The sequence below is a fragment of the Medicago sativa genome, chromosome 8 (assembly GCF_051527215.1).
Source record: "Medicago sativa cultivar Bolivia chromosome 8, Bolivia_mono, whole genome shotgun sequence".
NCBI classification, from domain to species: Eukaryota; Viridiplantae; Streptophyta; class Magnoliopsida; order Fabales; family Fabaceae; genus Medicago; species Medicago sativa.
The window spans coordinates 35,105,505-35,131,333 of NC_140756.1; the positions used below are offsets into that span (position 1 = coordinate 35,105,505).

At 35.9% G+C, this 25,829-nt stretch overlaps 3 protein-coding genes across 3 annotated transcripts; all 3 read left to right on the plus strand.

Annotated features, from left to right (window-relative positions):
• Window positions 1–3,174: 3,174 nt before the first annotated feature.
• On the plus strand, window positions 3,175–4,124 carry LOC146898752 (uncharacterized). The gene is made up of 2 exons (XM_085733683.1): window positions 3,175–3,415; window positions 3,725–4,124. Exons 1-2 carry the CDS (start codon window positions 3,311–3,313, stop codon window positions 3,950–3,952), a joined length of 333 nt encoding a protein of 110 aa, XP_085589809.1. The 5' UTR covers window positions 3,175–3,310; the 3' UTR covers window positions 3,953–4,124.
• Window positions 4,125–21,935: 17,811 nt separating this feature from the next.
• On the plus strand, window positions 21,936–23,180 carry LOC146898753 (uncharacterized). Its single transcript, XM_085736609.1, is given in 1 exon segment — window positions 21,936–23,180. A coding segment is annotated over 1 exon segment (1,245 nt).
• Window positions 23,181–23,281: 101 nt separating this feature from the next.
• On the plus strand, window positions 23,282–24,011 carry LOC146898754 (uncharacterized). The gene is made up of 2 exons (XM_085736610.1): window positions 23,282–23,390; window positions 23,524–24,011. The coding sequence occupies exons 1-2, from the start codon at window positions 23,282–23,284 to the stop codon at window positions 24,009–24,011; spliced, it is 597 nt and encodes a 198-aa protein (XP_085592736.1).
• Window positions 24,012–25,829: the final 1,818 nt, after the last annotated feature.

Genomic DNA, 25,829 nt, shown 5'->3' on the forward strand with positions numbered 1-25,829 from the left:
CTCTCTCTCTCTATATATATATATATATATATATATATATATATAGGGGATGTTTCAAATGAGAGGGTTAATTATAATGAGAGGATGAGAGGATGAAATATTAACCGTAGGATCAAAATGAATGGGAGAGATTAAAAGCTCCACTTAAAATGTCATGTGCCTCTTGTTTTTCTTTCCGGCGCTTTTCTTTCCTTTCATCTCTACCGCTTCTCCTTCCTCTATTCTCTCATCATACCTGAGACCTGACTGTGTCTACTTCCAGATTCTTCCTCTCAACAAATTAGGATAATCAACGAAAACACTAATATCTTCCAAAATTATTGTAATGGTTTTAGTTATCTCAATCTGTGTGTTAAGATCCTTTTCATACAACATTTCTCCATCAATTATATCTCCTTGTTCCAGCATCGTGAGAAACCCCTTGATTCTTCCTGCAATCACCACTCTCAAAGAAATCCCTTCTAAATTTTGGAGTTTTTTCTTCATCAAATATCAAAGATTAATGGGTTCTTGAAATAAATGGAGTTTTTTACTTAATAAAAAATTAATTGGTCTCTTAATTTTTGGAGTTATTTTCTTCATCAATGATTCATGAAACCCCTTAATTATTCAAGATTAATGGTGAATGGTCTCTTAAACGAGCGAAGATTAAAAGTTCCTTTAATCCAACATATATATATTTATTTGTAGATCCCGAATATTATTTGAAAAAAATCTCAGTTGTTTAATTTTGACAAATAAAAAAAATCACTCATACATAATTTAAATTAAGGAATGAACATCGGAGAAAAAAATCAGCGTGTTCAATTTAAACTTGACATGATGAATAAAGGTGGCGGCGGCTGGAACTTTTAGATGAAGATGACGAATGGAAACTGAAAAGGGGATTTCAGTGAGTGGGGAAAGTACATGAAGGAGGCACGTGACGAGTTAAAATACTCCCTCCGTTTCTAAATATAAGCAAAAATAACTTTTTAGATTCATTCATTTAATGATGTATGTGGTTCATAATATGGACCACATACATCATTAAATGAATGAACCAAAAAAGTCAATTTTGCTTATATTTTGAAACGGAGGGAGTAGAGCTATTAAATCTGAGCCACTTAATTAGATCTGATGGTTGTGGTTTAACCCTCTCATCCTCTCATTATAACCACTCCTCTCATTTGATACATCCCCTATATATATATATATATATACATATATATATACATACATATATACATACATATATATACATACATATATATATATATATATACATACATATATATATATAGAGGAGGGATCTATTGACTCCAAGAGTAAGTATAAAGAGTTACTCCAAATCCTAGCCATTGATTTTAATGTTAATTAATGGTTGTGATTAATCACCAATAATCCCTAGCATAAGGTATTATTACTCCTTCTTCCTAAACATCCCACCTGAATACACGTGAAAACAATCCAAATAATGGCTATTGCAATTTTGAACTTTTGCTGTTAAATTAAATAAAAAGGTAAATCACCAGCCGTTTTATTCAATAGAAGATTAAAGGAAAAAATCTTATTCAACCTTGAACTTTTACAATCGTGAACTCTGCAAGATGAATTGAAGAATAAAACTTTTTTTTAAGGATGAAGAATACAATTTATTGAATCCTGTAAAAAAAATGAATTTAATTGAATCAGTTTTTTTTTATTCTATAGAAAATCAATTTTATTTTGATTGAATCAGATCTTTTGCCTATTCATATAGATAACCTAAAATTGAAATATGCAGAAAAATGATCAAGGAATTGCATGATTTTTTAAGCCAAATCTATGATAGAAGTGTATATAGAATTTCAATTTCCAACAAATAGTATGTAGTTTTCATCTTGTGATTCATTCATTGTTTCTTATTGAGGTAGAGGCATATAACGACATGTTCCGTAAGCCATTAATTTGAGAATCAAGATTGCCGTGTAGTTGTTATTTAGGAAGAAGGAGCATTAAAACCTTATGCTAGTCATCACTAGTGATTAATCACAACCATCAATTAATATTATAATCAATGGTTAAGATTTGGAGTAACTATTTGTACTTACTCTTGGAGTCAATGGATCCCTTCTCATATATATATATACATACATATATATATATATATATATACATACATATATATATATATATATATATATATATTAGCCTTGAGTTTCTTATTTCTTGACAATATTTTAAACAATGTAAGACTTCTTCAACATGTATATTTTCAACCAACATCAACACCTCTCTATTCTCACATTCTTTCTCACCTCTTTCACTCTTCACACTTTTTGATCCTAGATGTAAGCGTGACTCTTCATATATAATTGGACCTCCTATATATTGGATACGTACAAAAACCTTGTAGCACTTAAATTTTGGAATGAAGTAACACGTTAGTCGTTACCAGAGTTTTGTTTTCGGTCTTCGGTAAGTATGCGAATGTGACTTGCACCCCAAGTGGCGTACAACCCAAGAGTAAAAAGTGCACAATCAAACTATAAAATACTAACACCAACGAAAAAGGTGTACTTATGTGATTTTCATGCCTAAAAATCTCACACATACTCAATTAATTTATCAATACATACATTCCTTGGATTTGAACACCCCTTGTGATTTTCAAAGGTAAAATAACAATTACACTTTGAATTAGTTTGACAATTTTACACCAACATCTATGTAGCTGTCTTCAAAACAATCACAAATCCCCACAAAGTGTTGCCAATGAACATAGTTTCCGCAAGGAACGGAAGCATGCATCTTCAATGTCCCAATATGTTATTTATTACTTTTGTTTCTACTCCTTGACTTGATTGAAACCATGACAATGAAACAAAGGTTGATTATATTAAGGGTCCTACTCCTATATCCTAAGTTTGGAATGTACATCCATAGTAGACAATAAAGGTGATATTCCTTCAATTTTTAATCTCATTTTATATTATCCATAAGTGTAGTCAATCTTATATTTCTCAAAATTCAAAGTTTCTTTTTTCCATCCTAACTCACACAACCTAAGGATTCATTATTGTTCTATTATATATATAGGGACCCAAACCTATTTTTGTTAGCAAAACGTACTTTCAGCCAGCTAGAAAGGAATTGAAAGGTTGCACAAACTACATAATCATTTCAATTCATCCTACTAAAGGATCAACCAAAGTTGCATCTCTTTAATATTACCTCATTGGTTCCTTTAAAATCATTAGTATTAGATTTTGGTCTACTCACATATAAATCTCACATTCCATTTTTCTCACATCTAATCTTCCCGCTAGCTTATGATAATTTAAATTCAATGTACCTTCAATTGTGCATTTTTATTTTGTTCCTTTCCTTGAATGTCTGCACTTCTCGAACTCTCTTAGGTGTTAAATATACCCAGATCAACATTTCTGAAAAGGTTAGTTTCATACTTATAATTATATATACAAAATATATACTTATCATCATTAATAAGTTTAGTATTCTCCCAAAAAAGAAAACCATGCAAATGCTTTAAACTTTTTCATCTTTTTCTATAAAAAAAGAAGGAAAAAAACTATATTTTAAAACCTAATTTTCACATGCAGTAGTGGTAAATCAAGTTGAAGAAGACACATTGCAACCACATAAATTAATGTCTATATTTTTTTTTTTCTGTTTTTCATTTCATCATTATAAGGTTTGCTAATTTCTTTGTGAATGTTTCAAATGATTTATTTATGAACAGGAGTCAGAGAATGTGGAGAAACTACCTTTAAAATCAAATGGAGCAACAAAAACAGACATTAAGGTTGTGGAAGTACACCGCATAAAGCAAGAGATTTCAGACCATGATCCAAAAATTTCAGGTGTTTCAGTTTCTTGGTCAGTGCCTCATAGAAATAAAGAGGGTAAAAATCCAGGATTTTACTCGGATTATTCTAGACCTAGGACACGTCCTCCTTCCCACAACTGATTTTCTTTGATTTTCATAGAAAAGAAATTTGAATCCCAGCCATTCTTTTATCTCCCAACATCTTAAATTAATCATCTTAGATTGTTGTATATTTGTAGCTTAAAACAGGAATCATCGAAAATTATGTATGTAACTATCTATCTATAATTTTATATAATTATTTGGTATGATATTTGAAAAGAGTTTATTTCGTATGCACTCTCAATCTAAAAAAAATTATACGTTTATCCAGTCACATCTGAGCATATAGGAAATTGTAGAAATATTTCAAAAATAATATAGTAAAGTGATATATGATGACAATATAACTGAATGTACAGGTGAAAGTTTTTCATTGCTATTTTTGTGGGTACATAGCACTTACAAATTTGTAATATGCCGTGAATTTGGGAAAAATAGACTAAAAAGTATAAGTGATATTTGAGTCAAAAAATGTCAATACAAAGGTAATTTAGAAAAAAACCTAAGTAATAACTTCAAAGGCAAGTAATTATATTAAGTAACTAGACTTTTGACCCGTGCGTCGCACGGGTTTTCTCGACTATAATAGAGACCAATAAATAATCTTTAACCCGTAAGATCATTGATATGGTAGAAAATATTTTCTTAAAAAAAAGGCAAGCGGATAGGAATGAAATTGGTATGCAATGCATTTTTTAGATGAAATTTGTTAGGTTAAATAATTGTAAACCTAATAAAGCAAATGAGCGGGAAAAAATTAAATTAAGTTGCTGCAGACGTAACAAAATTAATAAATAAGGATAACTTCAAAGTCAATGTTGAAAGTTATCTTATGCATTTTTGGGAGAAAGCCATGTTATATTATATGTCAGGCAACGATATGACTGAAAATGTTTTTTGTGTTAGGAATATGATTGAAAATGTTTTATTTAGGAATATGATTGTTACTATGTTAAGTACCACAAACAAGAAAAACGACAACTCCCCTAAAAAAACAATAATTGTCACTCTTTGGTACTTTTATGTTGAATTTTGAGAGAAGTAATACAACTTTCACTCTTTTTTTTTTCTAGACCTTTGATGTATACAAAAATGAATCGATAGTGAAACAACTAATGCTGTGATATAATGTGCTTCAAGTGATCATATATCAGAGAATCAAAAAATTCAGCTTGACACGAACTTTGAAAAACTATATACTTCATCCGGTCATATTTATAAGAGAAAGTTATGTCAACAAAAGTTAAAATATTTAGACTGAATTATTAACTAGATACATCAACTTTTGTTGACCCAAGTTTCTCTTATAAATAGGACCGGAGAAAGTATATACCAATGAAAACATTAGGGCATGTTTATTTTGTAAAAATATTTTTACTGTCATTTAAAAAAAAAAAAAGGTTCACCTGAACTTGCTAATAATAAGATGTGATGGAGAGAAGATGTAGTACTGGCCAGTGATAATGCATTTTTTAAAATCAATAAAAGTTATTCTTTTATTATTTTCTTTCTTTAAAAAAAATGAAGACAATTGTTTACTTAAAAATTCTCTTTTTTTTTGAAGAATAAAAAATGGTATATATATTCACACTAAGAAAGACACCTCTCTAGCACAAGACGTACTAAAGAGGACGGTCACAAAAACAATTGTCCAGACAAAACCAAAAGCAAAGCCAGTCGGTCAGCCAATACCCAAACAAACTAAAGGGTTCGACCACCACTGCTGACAACCAAAAACAAAAGAGACATTATTTGCCTTTAACCACCAGTATGAATGAAATTTGACCTTTTCAATAAGCTCCACATTAGGAGTATGAGAACTATCAAAAAGCCTAGAATTGCGCTCATTTCATACAAGCCAAACAGAGAGTAACCAAAGCAACTGAAGAAAAGATCTTCGCGACCGTGAGACTCCCAAACAATTAGTGAACTGAACAAAATGATTACGAAGATTATAATGATCAACACCTGAAATACCAATCCAAGATCGAACCTGCTGCCAAATATTAGCAAAAGTGGCGCACTGTAAATACAGATGTTGTGCGCTTTCTGTATGTCCGCAGTCAGCCAAACAATTTGTATCTGCTACCGTAATGATGCCACGGTTATGTAAATTAGTTCTTGTCGGTAACCTGTCACGAAGCAATCGCCAAGCAAAAATGGAGACCTTCAATGGCACATGAGGATGCTAAATCAAGTCTTCTGAGTCGTCCAAGGTAGGGGTAACCTGCGTAGTGAGCATTTGATAACTTGTACGCAATGTGTAACCTCCCGCAACAGGAAGCCACTGCCAACTATCTGAAACATTAGCCTGCAAAGTAACATTAGATAATAGGTTCCTACACTCCACTAACAACTCCTCATCCCACGTCCACAGTCTCCTTCTCCACTGCCACGCCTCACCTCCCTCCTCCCAACCTAGGGATAACAAAGTCGCAACCGAAATCGCCTTGTCCTCCGCTAGATCAAACAACCTGCTAAAACGCTCACAAAGAGGGCTTCCTCCTAACCACCGATCATACCAGAACAAAGTATCAGCCCCATTCCCCACCTTCTGAGTCACCCTCTCTGCAAACCAACCCTCACCAGCCGCGCCAACACCGTCCCTAATCCTCGCAACCTCCCTCCACCAAAAAGAACCACTCCGGCCCTCAACCTCCAACCTCCCTGCCTTCTCACCGTACCTAGCAACCAGCACTCTATACCAATAACCTCCTCTATCAATTAGCATCCTCCAACACCACTTACCTAAAAGAGATAAGTTAAACTCCCTCAAATGCCTCACCCCCAACCCTCCATACTCCTTACGAAGACAAATAGTATACCAATTAATCCAAGAAATTTTTCTATGATCCTCACTCCCACCCCAAAAAAAATTCTTAAATAATGATTCAAGGGAAGAGATTATACCTGACGGAGCTTTGAAGAAGGAAAGAGCATAGACAAGAAGAGAGGTCAGGACGGATTTAAGCAAAATCAAGCGGCCCCCGAAAGACAAAAAACGACTTTTCCACCCAGACAATCTAGACTTTATAGAATGAATCACAGGTTCCCAGAATGCTAACCTTCGAGGATTACAACCAATAGAGAGACCCAAATACACAAAAGGAACCTTACCCACTTTACATTGCAGAATTGAAGCTGCCTCAGCCAACCACGACTCAGAGATATTAACCTCCACCAATAGGCTTTTGTTGAAATTCACTTTGAGACCAGGCATCTCCTCAAACAACAAAAACACCGCCCGTAATGCACGAACATTGTCCCAACTCTTCGTTCCCAGAAACAAGGTGTCATCGGCAAACTGTAGGTGGGAAACGACTAAGGGGTTAGTCATTCCAACCTTGTAGCCCTCAAGCAAATTAAAATTCACCATTGCAGACATCATAATATTGAGTCCCTCCGCGGCCAAAAGAAAAAGAAAAGGGGAAAGAGGATCTCCTTGGCGGAGGCCCCTCTCCATCTAAAACTCATCTGTAGGGCTGCCATTCACTAGAACTGAGGCAATCGCAGTTGACACACATTCCTTTATCCATTTGCGCCAAAGAACTGGGAAAGCCATTTTACCCATCACAGCATCTACATAATCCCAATCCACCGAGTCATAGGCTTTTTCAAAATCCACTTTAAATAAAAGAAGCTCTTTTTTTGATTTCCGTGCCTCGCCGACCACTTCATTTGCTATAAGTACCCCGTCCAGAATCTGTCTAATTTTGACAAACGATGTATGAGTCTCCGACACCACCTTACCAACCACCATTCTAAGCCTGTTCGCTAAAACCTTAGCCAGGATCTTATACAAGCACCCTACCAATGATATAGGCCGAAAGTCATTTAGCTTCTGCGGAGTATCAACTTTTGGAATGAGAGCAATGAAAGTAGTATTTATACCTCTAGCCAATTTTCCGTTCCGATGGAACTCCGAAATGAAACGCATAATGTCATTTTTCAAGACCAGCCAAAACTATTTTATGAAACCAAAATGAACACCGTCCGAACCCGAGCTCTTGAAACTATCGCAATCCCACACAGCCACCTTTACTTCTTCTATTGAGAAAGGTTTGATCAAACCGCCCCTGTCAGAGTACGAGAGCGTCTTGAACTGTAGATTATTAACCCCTGGCCGAGTTCTATTAATAGCCTTAAAATGATTTTTAAAATGTGTGAACACGACATTCCGGATAGGTTGAACTCCTTCGACAACACGCCCATCTTCCACAAAAGAGACAATAGAATTACGTCTTCGTCGACTCGCAAGAACCTTATGAAAAAATTTGGAGTTCTCATCACCATCTTTTAACCAAAGCAACCTGGACTGCTGCCAACAAATGCTGGTATTAACCCTTGATAAAGAGTGAATTTCATATGTAATACAACACATTTCCTCAGTATCCGCCACAGACAGCGGCTCAACTTCCCCTCTACCATCTAACCAAGCTAACCGCTCCTTCAAAGAGGCAATTTTCGAAGGAATATTGCTTGAGTGGGACAAGTGTCACTCTCTTAAGGCCCCCTTGATCAACTTTAACTTCTCCTTAAGAACAAAGCCACCCCATCCGGCAATAGTAAAAGAATTCCATTTTTCAGTCACAAATTGATTATAGCCCGGCATGTCATGCCAGCACTGTAACATTCTGACAGGACGCGGACCCCAATTTTCCTCATCGACCGACAACTGAAGAGGACAATGATCAGAGACTCCACGAAAAAGAGCAATTTGGAGACAATTAGGCCACTGTAAACACCACTCCTCTGATAATAAGAATCTGTCTAACCTACTCATTGAAATACCATCACCTTTAAACCACGTGAATCTATGACCACATAACGACAAATCTATCAACAAATTATCTTCAATAAAGAGATTAAACGGAGTAGCATCCTGTGAAGCAAATGTGTCCCGCAACGAACGTCTTTCCCCCACATTTCTGACAGCATTAAAATCCCCACACACACAAACATTCTGACCTCTCAACTGAACTAACCGGTCTGATAAAGAAACCCACAGCTCTTGTTTCGCTCTATTGTCACAGGGAGCATACACATTAAACAAAAAGAACTCCTCATTCTTCTTGATGAATCTACCATGAATTAAAAGAACATGTTCCCGACTAACAGTAGACCACACTTCCACCTCTGAGGTATCCCACACTGACAACAACCCCCCCCCCCCCCGATGCGCCTACAGAGGGTCTGAAAGAAAAAGCATGACCTGAATCTCCCCACAGAGAAGAACACAAAGACATATCACAATCCATCAACTTTGTTTCTTGAAGACACAAAATAAAAGGTCGTTTCTCCTCCACTAACAACCGCACCTCCCTTCTCTTCTCAGGTCCCCCAAGACCCCTTACATTCCAGGATAACAGCTTCATAACACACACACCACCCACCCCCGCAACGAAACCGCCAGCCAGACCTACTCTCCTCCCCCAACTGCACCAACCACATCGTCCACATGTGTCAAAATCGGCCCCTTGAAAGGCTGTTTAGGGCGAGACAACACACTGAACCTGTTTTGAGTATCACCTTGGAAAGAAACACCTATAGCTTTACCAAAACCCACCATATCATCAATTGCTTCCGCACCATTCCCTTGTAAAGCCACCCAGTTTGTCCAATCATTATTTACTGACGCCGAAGATGATTCATTTAACGATCCTTGGTTTCCAACCTCTAAAGATTTTATAACTTTATCTTTTTGATGTTGGCGCTTGCAAATTTTATTTTTCAACCCTTTCAGTGCTTTCCTATTTTTCAACACTTTCATTACCTCTGCACGATCTTTACTCGGTAACCTAGCAACTTTCTTAAGAGTGATAACTGGATGTCGAAGTACACCCTCCGCTTTCTTCTTACCACCGAGTTGGGAGCCTCCTCTGCCTTTACTATCTCTTCTAGCCTTCTTCAAACGCTTATTTTTTGAGGATATCAATCCCACATCACCATGTTGAATGTTACGTAACCATTCTACGCTCCACGGACCATACCTCGATGACCGAGCATTGTCGTTAGAACAAGATATCGATTTAATACCCCTTTTCTTAGACAAAACCGCCCCACCATTAGTGAGACCCTCCAATGATTGTGCGACGCTCGCCCCATTCAAAACAGAGACATTGTCCGCAATAGGAGAATCGTTATTAACCAGAGAAGCTGCATCACTAGATTGAGTTATATTCACCTGAGGCACAATCTTAGGACTATCCGACCTACCAAAATGAGGCACATCAGATGCGGGTTCCACATTTGGCATTGTAGTCTCTAAGTTTACCAACTCATCCCGCTCTTCCTGAAAAACATGATGGTCTTGTTCATCATCGGTATTTAAATCTTTGACAATTTTATCAACCAAATCACCAACATTTTTATTTGTTTCATGATCCACGCACATCTCATCTGAATCCGGTCTAGACACCACCGATTTATCATCTTCTTCAAACAAATAAGCGTCCTCACCTAAGTTGAAACCCCATTCTTCCACAATCTTAATTTCCACCATAATACCATCCATTAAAATTTTGTCAGTCACATTCACCAACTCCAACGAAGACTTTGATATTAATACTCGTGCGAAATCAAATCTTTCACGTTCTAAAGAACAATTATCCGAACGTAAGTACCTTCCACAATCTAAGATGCACATCTGGAAAAAACTTTCATTCCAAGCATGTAATGGAATCCCATACACCCGAAGCCAAGCTCCTCTCTGAAAAGGTAAAACCACTTTATTCCAACGCACAGTTTGCAAGAAAATGTGATCAAAAAATTGTTTTGCATTCCCAACTGTTTCAGAAGCATCCAAGCCAGACACCGAATGAATAAAAACCTTGTCCGCCCCTAAAGGAATAATCTCAAGATCATTAAAACCAGCATCAATTACTCTATTTCATTGTTCGCTTTAAATAGTCCATGATTTATTTGTACTAAGAATTAAAACATTAATGATATACTTTTTCGGCTAAATTATATTTTTGATTCCTTAAGTTAATTTTAAGTTTTTCTTTGATTCCTTGAGTTTTTTCGTTTCATTTTAGTAATTTAAATTGCAAATGTTAGACGATTTAGTCCCTTATGTTTTTTTCATTTCATTTTGGTCATGTAACATAAAACTATTAAATAATTTAATCCTTTAAATTACAAACTTTAAACAGTTCGGTCCTTTTTATCAGGGACCAAAATGTCCTAATATCTCTAACTTAAGTGTCCAACGTGAAGGACTAAATTATATAACGTTTGTAACTTAAGTGTCCAACGTTAAGGACTAAATTATACAACATTAATGTCCTAATATCTCTAACTTAATGCTTCTTTATAGGGCTAACGCGTGTAGATTATCAACGATATTTTCTAGAAATTTTGCGTGTAAATTTCAAATGATATTTTTTTATACTTTTTTTTATATTTGTGACTCTCAAATGTAAAAAAACAACCTTCCTGATTCTTTTATTTTTTATTTTTTTTCAAAGGCGCAACCCAGCAAACCCGCGTACGGGCGAGAAATCAGGTTAACTATGAATTAATGAAATGATTTTTTTGTTAATGATTCCTAATTTAATTTAAGATTGTTTATCTTTAATAAAACAAATGCAAACAGTCGCATAACAACTTTAAGAAGTACGTAAAATGTCATTATTCAAAACAAAAAGTACATAAAATGTCATGAATTCTTTTTCAATTGGTCTCTGCGGAAACATTCCATCTTCTTGCAAAACAACTTTGTTTGTTTGCAAACTGTGTTTTTCTATGGTAGGCTTCAAAACGTGTGGCTGACTTCAAAACAACTTTTCAAAAATGAAAGCTCTTAAGTTTGTTGTCCTTAATGTCTATGTTTTCCTTGTGTATCCAACAGATGACAATAAACCGATGTATATTGATAGAAATCAGAATGGGAACAAAAAAAATGGAAAATTACACCTTTTTTAATATTAAGGGTTAAATGTTAATTCCATCAAGACACAATTCATTACTGGCATATCACGTAAATGACAAGGTGAGGTATTGATCCATCAAGCTAGAATGTGTATTTATCCATGACAATGTTTTTTGAATATATTTATCCATCAAACAATAAAGTTTAATAACATATTTGAGGTCCTTTCATCATAGAATAGGTCAACTTATTTTTCTTGTCCTACTATACTGCATTTTTACATTTTTTTACTATCATATGTCACATAAATGGACATTGTGAGGCTGCCATGCAAAAAGTTTATCTAGTATACACATTCGCCAAATTTGCATTATTTAAATTTTTTTTTTAGAAGTTGGAATTGCCAAAGTGGGTACCAAATTCTACACTTTGAAAATTTGATAGAGTAGAGTTGAACCATTCTTTCATTTTCAACTCAGCATTGGGTTGTCTACCAAAAGTTGTCTTCAAGAATGGAGCAAACAACTGAAATGGAAAATTCTAATGGTGAAAACAACTCCAACTCAACAGATATGGTGTGAGGCTCCTTATCCTTATACTATAACTTTTAGCTCTTTTATTTATTTATTTTGAAGTTTTTGTGTATGGTTTACTTACAAACTAATATGTAAATGACTCAGTGGGAATAATGTTATTGCTGAAAATGAAACTTCAATCAATGACCTTGCTCAACAAATGAAACAACTAAATGATGTAGTAAAGATTGCAGTTAAAAACATTGTAGTAAGTATACATATCTATATATAGTCTTTTCACGTTATTTTATTATTCATTAACACAACAATAAACTATAATATGTTCCTTCAAAAAAAAAAAACTATAATATGTTACATATTTATTTTATTAGGATCTTAATAGTTTTATTGTGTCACACAACTCTGTGGTTTTTGGTGAACTACAACAAATTGTGCTTGAGAACCAATCTTCTGTTAAAAGCATCCAAGATTCACTTAAGTTGGTAGAAGCGACTATTTTCTCTACTAATTTTGCATCCAAAGGTACATCTGAAAATGCAAAAAAAAAAAAAAAAAAAAGGCTTTTGACGTATCTGATGTTGTTGTTGGAGAGAAGGAGAACATTATTGAACATCATGAACACATGGACCTAAATGAAAAAAGAAAGTGTACCAAGACAGATGTCCATGGAGATATAGAAGACCTCAAAATTTTCAAACACTTTGACCTTTCTGATAATGTAGAGGATATTGTGCGCAAAAGATTGCACCAAACTATAGGTCACAATAAGTTTCTAAACAATCCAACACTTGAAAAACCAACACACCTTGAGGAATGGACAAGTACAACAAACTTGAGAGGTCTTGAAGACAAATCAAATGTTATGGCTCTATCAAACTAAAATGTTAAGAGATCTTAGTTTAAGACAAATATTAATACAAATGGTCTCTGGCTCAAGATCTTAGTTTAAGACCTACATCAAGTCTCAAACAATTAAACATAATCACAACACACACAAATGGTGATAAAATAAATAATCTCTGACTCAAGGCATTCATTTAATGCTTACAACAATGGTACTACTACAATTACACAGAATCATAATAACACAACTAATGATAAAATAAATGGTCCATAATGATAATAATAACCAACATCACCAACACATTTGCATCTTCAATACATATTTAACAAAAATTACATAAGGACATAAATTAAACATAATCTACATTAAACAATAAATATTACTTCTAAACTAATTGACATCATATCTCATTCTTTGGTGGTTCACGTTTCTCTCCCTTCTCTCTATAAACCGACTTAGTCATCTTCCTCCTCGATCCAAAACTTCTTTTCGCCATGTAACATGCACCCCCCTTTTCCTGTTCGTCTCTCCTTCTTTACGGTTTAGCCTTGTTACTGTCAGATCTGCGATTTGGTGTTCTTCACATTAGATCTTGTGCTTTGGCCGTTGTTTGCTTTTCTATTTCGAGGTGGCAGTGCTAGGAGGGCATGGTTCGTGAAGGTGGTCGACGGCGACACCGCAGTTCTGCCTTGCTTTCTCAGTTTTTTCGGTTGGTGGTTGCAGATTCCTCGGTGGTGGGTCATTGCTGATCCGTGTTTGGCTTCTTCTTCTTCACCTTTGGACGGTCTTGGAGCTCTGGTTGGTTTCAGATCTGTTGAGATCTGCAATGTCTCTGGCTGTTGTCCCGCGGTCACCACGCCGGAGTGTTTGGAAGCTGCTTTTGTTGTGTTTTTTTTTGTTATGTGTTGTGTTTATTTATGTTGTTTCGTTGTTGATCATAGATTGGTGGGATTGGATTTGATTTTTTTGCTGTGGAGTGTTTTCGTAAACCCTCAAGGGTTTGGTGTGTTCTAAAACCTGAAAGGGTCTGGTGGTTCGTTTAACTCGAAAGGGTCTGATTATTGACGTATTGGACTCATCCCTCGATCTGAGTTCTTACGCGTTGTTTAGCTCGAAAGAGCCTTTTAGCTTGTTGTTGATCAGGGAGCTGTTGGCACTTAGATTTTGTTACCGTGTTGGCGGTCGATCCATTCTCCATTTTTATACTCTAACTGTCCGGTGCGGAGGTTCAGTTTTCATTCTTTTTTTTAACCTGGTTTCGCGCCCGTACGCGGGTTCGCTGGGTTGCGCCTGTGATTAGTGAACTTTGGTTAGGATAGATTAGAGTTGATCCACTTGGACTGATTTTTCTCGTTGTATTCCCGTTTGGGTTTTCCTGGGTCAGCTCTCATGCCCCCCGGTCTTTGTATCACTTTCGTTTTATTTATTTTATTTACTATTTCGCCTATAAAAAAAATCTCATTCTTTGGTATCAAACCTTGAGCCTGAGGTCCATCATCCAGATTCTGAATCATCATCGGAGCCTGAGGACCAACAGCGATCAATACATTCATTGCCGTAAAAACTTGTCGGGTTCTAGCTGGTGAAGAAACTTCTCAGGTTGGAGACCTACTTCTGCTTCTTTCAGGATGGGCATCTCTAAGTTTAGGGATTATAAATTTCAATTTCCCTTCCTCTTTAGAAAACAATTTCGTGGCTGCAGTCTTCATCGGCCAGCTGTTCGGAGCCTAAAAGAATAAAACAAACCAAAAAAACTTAATGTTAAATTCCAGAAAACAGCGTGTCATTTGTGCCATGAAGGAAAGAAACAAAAAAGAAACTTACACGTCTATAATTGTTTCGGATCTTTAACATCCTCTCCCGCACATCTGTACCAGTTTTCAAGGGAAGATGACCAAATTCATTAGTCATCATATAGTCGTTCGCAAGCTGAGAAGCATCATCCCAAGATTGTTGTCCTTTGAGATCGAAATGGGCAACTCTGCGAAACCTTCGTGCGACTCTTTTAAACAGGTCCACGAGAAAAATGTCAATATCAGTTTCCCAGTCTAAGTCAGCCAAACTTGCTCTAAACTGGAAAATCAAAAGAAATCATGTTAACAAAAATAAATATATATAAAAAAAAACTAGCAAACAGAATCTAGAAGACATATGAGATACTAGCATAGATGTGATCCTCGGCTAAGACTCAGTCCGATTTGGACAAACGTATAGATGCATATGAAATTACTAAATAGATTTGGACAAACTTACACTTGCACTTTTTTTACTTCCTGATGCTCCATCCATTTCAGTTTTGTTTTTCTTTGTTGGTTTGTATGTATTGGAAGCACAAGAACTTGCAGGTCGTTTCTTTGGATTGATAATTGGTGTTGTGTTGTTTTCCATGCGCAAAGATTCAATTAATCTATACATTTGAGGACACTAAATATATAGAAAAATTATACAAAAGAATGGGTAGTTAGTAGGGTGGATAGGTGGTTGAATAAAATTGAAGGAATGAAGTAAATAGATGGGATGTGAACTCAGAAAAGCAGTAATGAATTGGAAAAATTGAAGCGGCGATGGGATAGAGAGCGGTATACTGAAACTAGCTATGGAATCAAATTGAAAGAATGAAAGAATGAAGTTGTCCTTCAAAAAAAAAAATGAAGTTGTAAAAACAAAGATAAATTATTAACCGGGGAAACGGGTCAAGTTTTGGGCCAAGCCCGGTTAGATTAGATTTTGAGCCAGCAACCTATAACTCGCCCCACCACTGATTCTTGACAATTGTTTTTTTAACATCAAAATCTTCCTAAAAACACAAGTAAAATACTAAAATACCTCCAGCGATAGTTAACTCCTGCTAGCTTATAACTAGAAAACCACCATCAACAGTTAACTACCGCTGGATTTTTTAATCTTTTACATGTGTTTCTAGAAACTATTGAATGTCAAAAAAGCAACCTTCCTGATTCTTTTATTTTTTATTTTACTATGCTACAAAATCTATATTATACTAGCAAACGCTTTTTTATAGGGCTAACGCTTGTAGATTATCAACAATATTTTCTAGAAATTTTGCGTGTAAATTTCAAACCATATTTTTTTATACTTTTTTTTATATTTGTGCTCAAATGTAAAAAAACAACCTTCCTAATTCTTTTATTTTTTATTTTTTTCACAGGCGCAACCCAGCGAACCCGCTTACGGGCGCGAAACCAGGTTAACTATGAATTAATGAAATGATTTTTTTGTTAATGATTCCTGATTTAATTAAGATTGTTTATCTTTAATAAAACAAATGCAAACAGTCGCATAACAACTTTAAGAAGTACGTAAAATGTCATTATTCAATACAAAAAGTACATAAAATGTCATGAATTCTTTTTCTATTGGGCACGGCGGAAACATTCTATCTTCTTGCAAAACAACTTTGTTTGTTTGCAAACTGTATTTTCCTATGGTAGGCTTCAAAATGTGTGGCAGACTTCAAAACAACTTTTCAAAAAATGAAAGCTCTTAAGTTTGTTGTCCTTAATGTCCATGTTTTCCTTGTGTATCCAACAGATGACAATAAACCGATGTATATTGATAGAAATCAGAATGGGAACAAAAAAAAAAAAAGGAAAATTACACCTTTTTTAATATTAAGGGTTAAATGTTAATTCCATCAAGACACAATTCATTACTGGCATGTCACGTAAATGACAAGGTGAGGTATTAATCCATCAAGCTAGAATGTGTATTTATCCATGACAATGTTTCTTGAATGTATTTATCCATCAAACAATAAAGTTTAATAACATATTTGAGGTCCTTTCATCATAGAATAGGTCAATTTATTTTTTTTGTCCTACTATACTGCATTTTTACATTTTTTTTACTATCCTATGTCATGTAAATGGACATTGTGAGACTGCCATGCAAAAAGTTTATCTAGTATACACATTCACCAAATTTGCATTATTCAATTTTTTTTTTTTAAAAGTTGGAATTACCAAAGTGGGTACTGAATTCTACACTTTGAAAATTTGATAGAGTAGTAGAGTTGAACCATTCTTTCATTTTCAACTCAGCATTGGGTTGTCTACCAAAAGTTGTCTTCAAGAATGGAGCAAACAACTGAAATGGAAAATCCTAATGGTGAAAACAACTCCAACTCAACAGATATGGTGTGAGGCTCTTTATCCTTATATTATAACTTTCAGCTCTTTTATTTATTTATTTTGAAGTTTTTGCGTATACTTACAAACTAATATGTAAATCACTCAGTGAGAATAATGTTATTGCTGAAAATAAAACCTCAATCAATGACCTTGCTCAACAAATGAAACAACTAAATGATGTAGTAAAGATTGCAGTTAAAAACATTGTAGTAAGTATACATATCTATATATAGTCTTTTCACATTATTTTATTATTCTTTAACACAACAATAAACTATAATATGTTACATATTTATTTTATTAGGATCTTAATAGTTTTATTGTGTCAAACAACTCTGTTGTTTTTGGTGAACTACAACAAATTGTGCTTGAGAACCAATCTTCTATTAAAAGCATCCAAGATTCATTGAGAACCAATCTTCTATTAAAAGCATCCAAGATTCACTTAAGTTGGTAGAAGCGGCTATTTTCTCTACTAATTTTGCGTCCAAAGGTACATCTGAAAATGCAAAAAAAAAAAGACTTTTGACGTATCTGAAGTTGTTGTTGGAGAGAAGGAGAACATTATTGAACATCATGAACACATGGACCTAAATGAAAAAAGAAAGTGTACCGAGACAGATGTCCATGGAGATATAGAAGACCTCAAAATTTTCAAACACATTGACCTTTCTGATAATGTACAGGACATTGTGCACAAAAGATTGCACCAAACTATAGGTCACAATAAGTTTCTAAACAATCCAACACTTGAAAAACCAACACACCTTGAGGAATGGACAAGTACAACAAACTTGAGAGGTCTTGAAAACAAATCAAATGTTATGGCTCTATCAAACTAAAATGTTAAGAGATCAACTTCAAGCTTTGTTGAGTTTAATCATATAAGTAAGAAACTGTTTCAAAGCCTTTCCCCAACCAGCCAGAAGAAGAGGAATGATACATCATCTAATGGAAAAAAAAATCAACTTCTGGAGGTCGAAGAAGCTCGGGTGGAAGGATCAAAATATACAAGAGTCTACTCCTTAAGGTTAAATGTTTAGTGACAATGTTGTTGTTTGGTTGATGAACTGGATTGATATGTACATGACTTTCACACCTAACATTCACAGACAAATATTAATACAAATGATCTCTGGATCAAGATCTTAGTTTAAGACTTACATCAAGTCTCAAACAATTAAACATAATCACAACACACACAAATGGTGATAAAATAAAGAATCTCTGACTCATGGCATTCGTTTAATGCTTACAACAATGGTACAACTACAATTACACAGAATCATAATAACACAACTAATGATAAAATAAATGGTCCATAATGATAATAATAACCAACATCACCAACACATTTGCATCTTCAATACATATTTAACAAAAATTACATAAGGACATAAATTAAACATAATCAACATTAAACAATAAATATTACTTCTAAACTAATTGACATCATATCTCATTCTTTGGTGGTTCACGTTTCTCTCCCTTCTCTCTAGCAAAACACATAAACCGACTTAGCCATCTTCCTCCTCAATCCAAAACTTCTTTTCACCATGTAACCTGCGCCCCCCTTTTCCTGTTCGTCTCTCCTTCTTTACGGTTTAGCCATGTTACTGTCAGATCCGCGATTTGGTGTTCTTCACATTAGATCTTGTGCTTTGACCGTTTTTTGCTTTTCTGTTTCGAGGTGGCAGCGCTAGGAGGGCGTGGTTCGTGAAGGTGGTCGGCTGCGACGCCGCTGTTTTGCCTTGCTTTCTTAGTTTTTCCGGTTGGTGGTTGCAGATTCCTCGGTGGTGGGTCGTTGCTGAACCGTGTTTGGCTTCTTTTTCTTCACCTTTGGACGGTCTTGGAGCTCTGGTTGGTTTCAGATCTGTTGAGATCTGCAGTTTCCCTGGCTGTTGTCTCGCGGTCACCACGCCGGAGTGTTTGGAAGCTGCTTTTGTTTTGTTTTTTTTTCTGTTTTGTGTTGTATTTATTTATGTTGTTTCGTTGTTGATCATAGACTGGTGGGATTGGATTTGATTTTTTTGATGTGGAGTGTTTTCGTAAACCCTCAAGGGTTTGGTGTGTTCTAAAACCTGAAAGGGTCTGGTGGTTCGTTTAACTCGAAAGGGTCTGATTATTGACGTATTGGACTCATCCCTCGATCTTAGTTCTTACGCGTTGTGTGGCTCGAAAGAGCCTTTTAACTTGTTGTTAATCAAGGAGCTGTTGGCACTTGGATTTTGTTACCGTGTTGGCGGTCGATCCATTCACCATTTTTATACTCTAACTGTCCGGTGCGGAGGTTCACTTTTCATTCTTTTTTTGTAACCTGGTTTCGCGCCCGTACGCGGGTTCGCTGGGTTGCGCCTGTGATTAGTGAACTTTGGTTAGGATAGATTAGAGTTGATCCACTTGGACTGATTTTTCACAATGTATCCCCGTTTGAGTTTTCCTGGGTCAGGTCTCATGCCCCCCGGTCTTTGTATCACTTTCGTTTTATTTATTTTATTTACTATTTCGCCTATAAAAAAATCTCATTCTTTGGTATCAAACCTTGAGCCTGAGGTCCATCATCTAGATTCTGAATCATCATCGGAGCCTGAGGACCAACAGCGATCAATACATTCATTGCCGTAAAAACTTGTCGGGTTCTAGCTGGTGAAGAAACTTCTCGGGTTGGAGACCTGCTTCTGCTTCTTTCAGGATGGGCATCTCTAAGTTTAGGGATTATAAATTTCAATTTCCCTTCCTCTTTAGAAAACAATTTTGTGGCTGCAGCCTTCACCGGCCAGCTGTTCGGAGCCTAAAAGAATAAAACAAACCAAAAAAACTTAATGTTAAATTCCAGAAAACAGCGTGTCATTTGTGCCATGAAGGAATGAAACAAAAAAGAAACTTACACGTCTATAATTGTTTCGGATCTTTAACATCCTATCCCGCACATCTGTACCAGTTTTCAAAGGAAGATGACCAAATCCATTAGTCATCATATAGTCGTTCACAAGCTGATCAGCATCATCCCAAGATTGTTGTCCTTTGAGATCGAAATGGGCAACTCTGCGAAACCTTCGTGCGACTCTTTTAAACAGGTCCACGAGAAAAATGTCAATATCAGTTTCCCATACTAAGTCAGCCAAACTTGCTCTAAACTGGAAAATCAAAAGAAATCATGTTAACAAAAATAAATATATCAAAAAAAAAAAAACTAGCAAACATAATCTAGAAGACATATGAGATACTAGCATAGATGTGATCCTCGGCTAAGACTCAGTCCGATTTGGACAAACCCATAGATTCATATGAAATTACTAAATAGATTTGGACAAACTTACACTTGCACTTTTTTTACTTCCTGATGCTCCAGCCATTTCAATTTTGTTTTTCTTTGTTGGTTTGTATGTATTGGAAGCACAAGAACTTGCAGGTCGTTTCTTTGGATTGATAATTGGAGTTGTGTTATTTTCCATGCGCAAAGATTCAATTAATCTATACGTTTGAGGACACTAAATATATAGAAAAATTATACAAAAGAATGGGTAGTTAATAGGGTGGATAGGTGGTTGAATAAAATTGAAGGAATGAAGTAAATAGATGGGATGTGAACTCAGAAAAGCAGTAATGGAAAAATTGAAGCGACGATGGGATGGAGAGCGGTATACTGAAACTAGCTATGGAATCAAATTGAAAGAATTAAAGAATGAAGTTGTCCTTCAAAAAAAAATGAATGAAGTTGTAAAAGCAAAGATAGATTATTAACCAGGGAAACAAGTCAAGTTTTGGGCCAAACCCGGTTAGGTTAGATTTTGAGCCAGCAACCTATAGCCCACCCCACCAATGATTCTTGACAGTTGTTTTTTTAACATCAAAATATTCCTAAAAACACAAGTAAAATACTAAAATACCTCCGGCGATATTTAACTCCTGCTAGCTTATAACTAGAAAACCACCAGCAACAGTTAACTACCGCTGGATTTTTTAGTCTTTTACCTGGAGAGAAGCTGCGCTGACACCATTCAATATGCTCTGATGATAATCTGTCCTTAACCACCATACATGTCTGTTCAACTCTAGCTGGGGTTGAGGAAGTAAAAAGCCCAACATAGAAATCCACCAGAACCTTTTCAACCTTATCTCTGCCATTCCACCAAACTCCCCTATCATCCTTAAGCTTCTTAATATTGTTGACCTTTCCCCGTTGTTTGGCTTTGGCATGGAAAAATTTAGAATTCTTGTCTCCATCTTTAAGCCACAACGCTCTACTTCTCTGCCTCCACATGGTTTCCTCAGTTTGGAGCAGTTCCGCGTGTTTAGCTTCCAAGCCCCTGAATTCAGCTAAGTTTTCAACAGAACCATCCCACAAAGCAGGGTTGTTAAGTTGAGTTTCAATATTCAACACTTCCTTTCTAATTTCTGAGGTCCTGTATTCTTTAAATTCAGAGTCCAAGGATTGCATCGCTTTAATTTTACCCAACAAACCAGATCTAGGGTTATGTGGTGGAAAACCCCAGATCTATTCTGGCTGATCCCATCTCCTTGGTGGCCCTCTCTCTAGTCTTGACTACTGGTTTGTGTTCCTTTCCTTAGTGTGGGTGATGTTTTTCCTGTGTGTTCTTTCGGTTTTGGTTCAAAGATGGATAAAGAGAGGGTGGTGCTACTGATGGAAGAGGAAGGAGAAGGTATTACGGTGGAGGAAGATGTTATCACTGAAGGTGAGGCTTTTGGTCGAACATTAGTGGGGAAGATCTGGACTGATGTCCCGTACAATGTTAGAGCTTTTAAGTAGACTATGATATAAGCTTGGAGGTTGAAGATCACTGTTGAGATTCAAGATCTGAACAAGAACTTGTTCCTCTCTAAGTTCGCTACACGTAGAGATGCTGAGAACATCCTTCAGTCTGGTACGTGGAGCTTCGATCGGAACCTGCTGATATTTGATAAGATCTCTGGCGAAGAACAACCGTCGGAGTTGGACCTACACTCTGTTCCGTTCTGGGTAAGAATATATGACCTTCCTCTGAAGATGAGATCAGATTTAATGGCAAAGAAGCTTGGGGACCTTGTAGGGAAGTTCTTGGAAGTTAACCCAAGGGACATCAATAGGATGGGAAAGTCGATCAGGATTAAAGTCATTATAGATCTGTGTAAGCCTTTAAAGAGGGGAACTGTCTTGAAGTATCAAAGTAGGAGCTTGTGGGTCTATTTTAAATATGAAAGGCTACCCAATTTTTGTTACAAGTGTGGTAGGATTGGCCACCAGATGAAAGAGTACGAAGAGGAAGCAGGAAATGACAGCGAAGGTTATACTGATGTTGAAGAGCAGGATCAAGCATATAGCTCATGGCTGAGAGCCTCTCCCCTTCCAAAGGCCCATATGGAGGTGAAGAAGGAACCTAACTCTGGAACTTGCAGCAAAACATTATTCTCCTCAACTAGCTCAAGTAAATGCTCTGAACCTGGTGAGGAAAAAACTTCCAAAGCGCTGGTGACTGCAGATAAAGAAACTCCTGTGACGGAACAACCAGCTGATAAATGTGATAAGGGAGTTGAAGCAACAAGTAAAGCTATTGAAGGTGTGGCAGAAACCTTAGGCTCGGTCTCTATCTCACATGAGTTCGCAGCAGGGGTGGATGGCAAGAAAGATGAACCAAAGGGGCGAAAGAAGTGGAGTAGGCAGAAGGGTCCCAAGATGCACCAGGTAAAAACCCAAGCTAGAAAGAAAAATGATAGTGGGAAGAGGCAGATTGGTGAACTTACAAAAACAGACAATGTTCTGGAGGTTTTGGGGGGAGTTGAGAAGAAGAGACATCTTGTAGCTATGGAGGTTGACATAAATGTACCAGAGGGGGTGTTGGATGACCAACACCTCCTACCCTAATGAAAATTTAAAGTTGGAATTGTGGGGGGTTGGGGAACCCTCGGGCAATTCGAGCCTTGTTAAGGCTCAACCGCATTCTAAATCCCCAGATAGTTTTCTTAATGGAAACTAGGTTGAAGTTTGAGGAGATGGATAGAGTTAGAATCAGATGTGGTTTTTCCTGTGGTCTGATTGTTCCCTGTATTGGTAATGGAAGAGAGAGGGCAGGTGGTATTGCCTTATTTTGGATGGATAGTTTGGATCTGTCAATTATGTCTTACTCTCTGAACCATATTATGGGGAGGATTGAAGGTGTAGAAAGTTGCAAATCTTGGTTTTTTTTCTGGAATCTATGGTCACTTAGAAGAACCTAATAAGAAGGTTACTTGGGAGTTGATTAGAAGCTTAAATCCGAATGAGGAGTCTATGTGGCTTTGCTGTGGAGATTTTAACGATATTCTAGCAAATGAGGAAAAAATTGGGGGTAACCTTAGAAGCTTTGCGCAGTTGTCCCTGAGCAGAAATACAATTGAAGATTGCAACCTCCTTGATTTGGGCTATATCGGTTATCCATACACCTGGTCAAACGGTAGACAGAGAGATGGGAACATTCAATGCAGACTGGATCGGTTTCTTGCTTCAACTGAGTTCATAAACAGGTTTTCCCCGCTATCAGTTAACCATCTTGCTCGTTTTGGTTCTGATCATGCTGTCATAGCCCTTGAGTTGGATGTTTGTCTAGAGGATGCGCAACGGAAGAAGCCACATGTCTTCTGGTTTGAGAAATGCTGGGCGGATGATGACAGGTGTGAAAATATGGTTAGGAGTTCCTGGAATAAGTTCAAACGCTAGTTGAACTAAACATCAATTAGTCAAAACCCTAGTTGAACTAAAAAAATAAGTTAGTTCAATCCTAATTAAACTAAGGATTAAGTTAGGTCAAAACCTAGTTGATCTAAACTTTAATTAGTCCAAACCCTATTTGAAATAGAGATTAAGTTAGTCAAACCCGTATTTGAACTAAACTTCAAATAGTCAAAAACTTAGTTGAACTAAAGATTAAGTTAGTTGAAAGAAAGGTCAAGTTAGTCAAAACCCTAGTTGAACTAAACTTCAATTAGTCAAAACCTTGGTTGAAATAAGATTAAGTTAGTCAATTCCGTATTTGAACTAACTATCAATTAGTCAAAAATTTAGTTGAACTAAAGATTAAGTTAGTCAAAACCCTAGTTGATCAAAACCTCAATTACTGAAAACCTTAGTTGAAAGAAATATCAAGTTAGTCAAAACCCTAGTTGAACTAAATTTCAATTACTGAAAACCTTAATCGAAAGAAAGATCAAGTTAGTCCAAACCCTATTTGAACTAAATTTCAATTAGTCAAAACTTTGGTTGAAATTATACAAAAAGACAATCTAGTAATGTTTTATTTCTAAACAAAATAGCTCATTATACAAAAATTGTTGAAATAAACAAACTCGATAAAATTTGATAAAATATTTTTTTCCTTCGAAACTTTTTTCACCCATAGTTATTTTCACATTAATCTTTTCACACACAGATATATTGTGTGTGTGTGTGTGTGTATATAACAGTAATTAACTAAATCTTATCTATTTTAAGTTAGTCAAGTTTTATTTTTGGTTAAAAGAGTTTTAAAAATGAAATAAAGGGGAATTTTTATTTATCGAATCCAATAGTTAAACTGCACCAATAATTAAGTTTTTTTTAAGGATGCACCAATAGTTAACTTGTTCTTGTCCAAAAAATATTTAAGCTGCACAAAAACTAAAATGTTATACAATTGGTTATGACCCGGTCCATAATACGATTTTCACAAAATGACAAGGTTATGACCCGATCCATACAAGTTATAGACTTTACAAGTCTATGTATTGACCTAACCTAGAAAATCATTTTCACAAAATGACAAAATTGCTATTGTGCAGTTAGTCTTAGACAAGGCTTGAATATTATTTAACTTATACATCAGGTACTGGACTATCAATCACGACCGTCTATATTAATTATTATTATATCAAAGGCCACATTTCAACTGGTCCAAGTTGGACCCCAACCTTCACTGGTCCAAATTAAAAGAAACCTAAGTTAGAGTTTGTTAGCTATGCATTGAGAAATCAAATTTTACCTCTCTTACTTTGCAGCTAATACGTGCGCGAACGCGTGGACTAATATGAGATATGATCAAAAACCTATTTTGATGTTTTATGAGGAATGTCATGCTCAAATTAAGTCTTTATACTTAGTTGATGTGTTGAGACTTAGACTTGTCATCTCTTAACAAATTTCGACAACTTTTTGGGTTTTGACCCTCTTCCTCTCAAAAAAGAAAGGCTTAAATATGTCTTTAGTCTATGCACTTTCATCAGATTTTGGCATTGGTCCTTGCACTTTTTTTTGTTTGGAATTGGTCCCTGCACTTTGTAAAAATATTGGTATTGGTCTCTCTGTTAATTTTCTGTTAAAAAAAAGCACAAAACTATTGGTATTGGTCCCTGCACTTTGTAAAAATATTGGTATTGGTCCCTGCACTTTGTACAAATATTGGTATTGGTGCCACGTGGCTTGAAATGATTGGGCCACGTGGCACTCCGTTAGTTTTGTGTTTTTTTAACAGAAAGTTAACAGAGGGACCAATACCAATATTTT

Coding starts and splice junctions, on each gene's coding strand:
- LOC146898752 (XM_085733683.1), top strand. CDS start 3,311: ATGTACCTTCAATTGTGCATTTTTATTTTGTTCCTTTCCTTGAATGTC. Junction 3,416..3,724: donor AGATCAACATTTCTGAAAAG/GTTAGTTTCATA, acceptor ATTTATGAACAG/GAGTCAGAGAATGTGGAGAA.
- LOC146898754 (XM_085736610.1), top strand. CDS start 23,282: ATGGAAACTAGGTTGAAGTTTGAGGAGATGGATAGAGTTAGAATCAGA. Junction 23,391..23,523: donor TGGAAGAGAGAGGGCAGGTG/GTATTGCCTTAT, acceptor ATGGTCACTTAG/AAGAACCTAATAAGAAGGTT.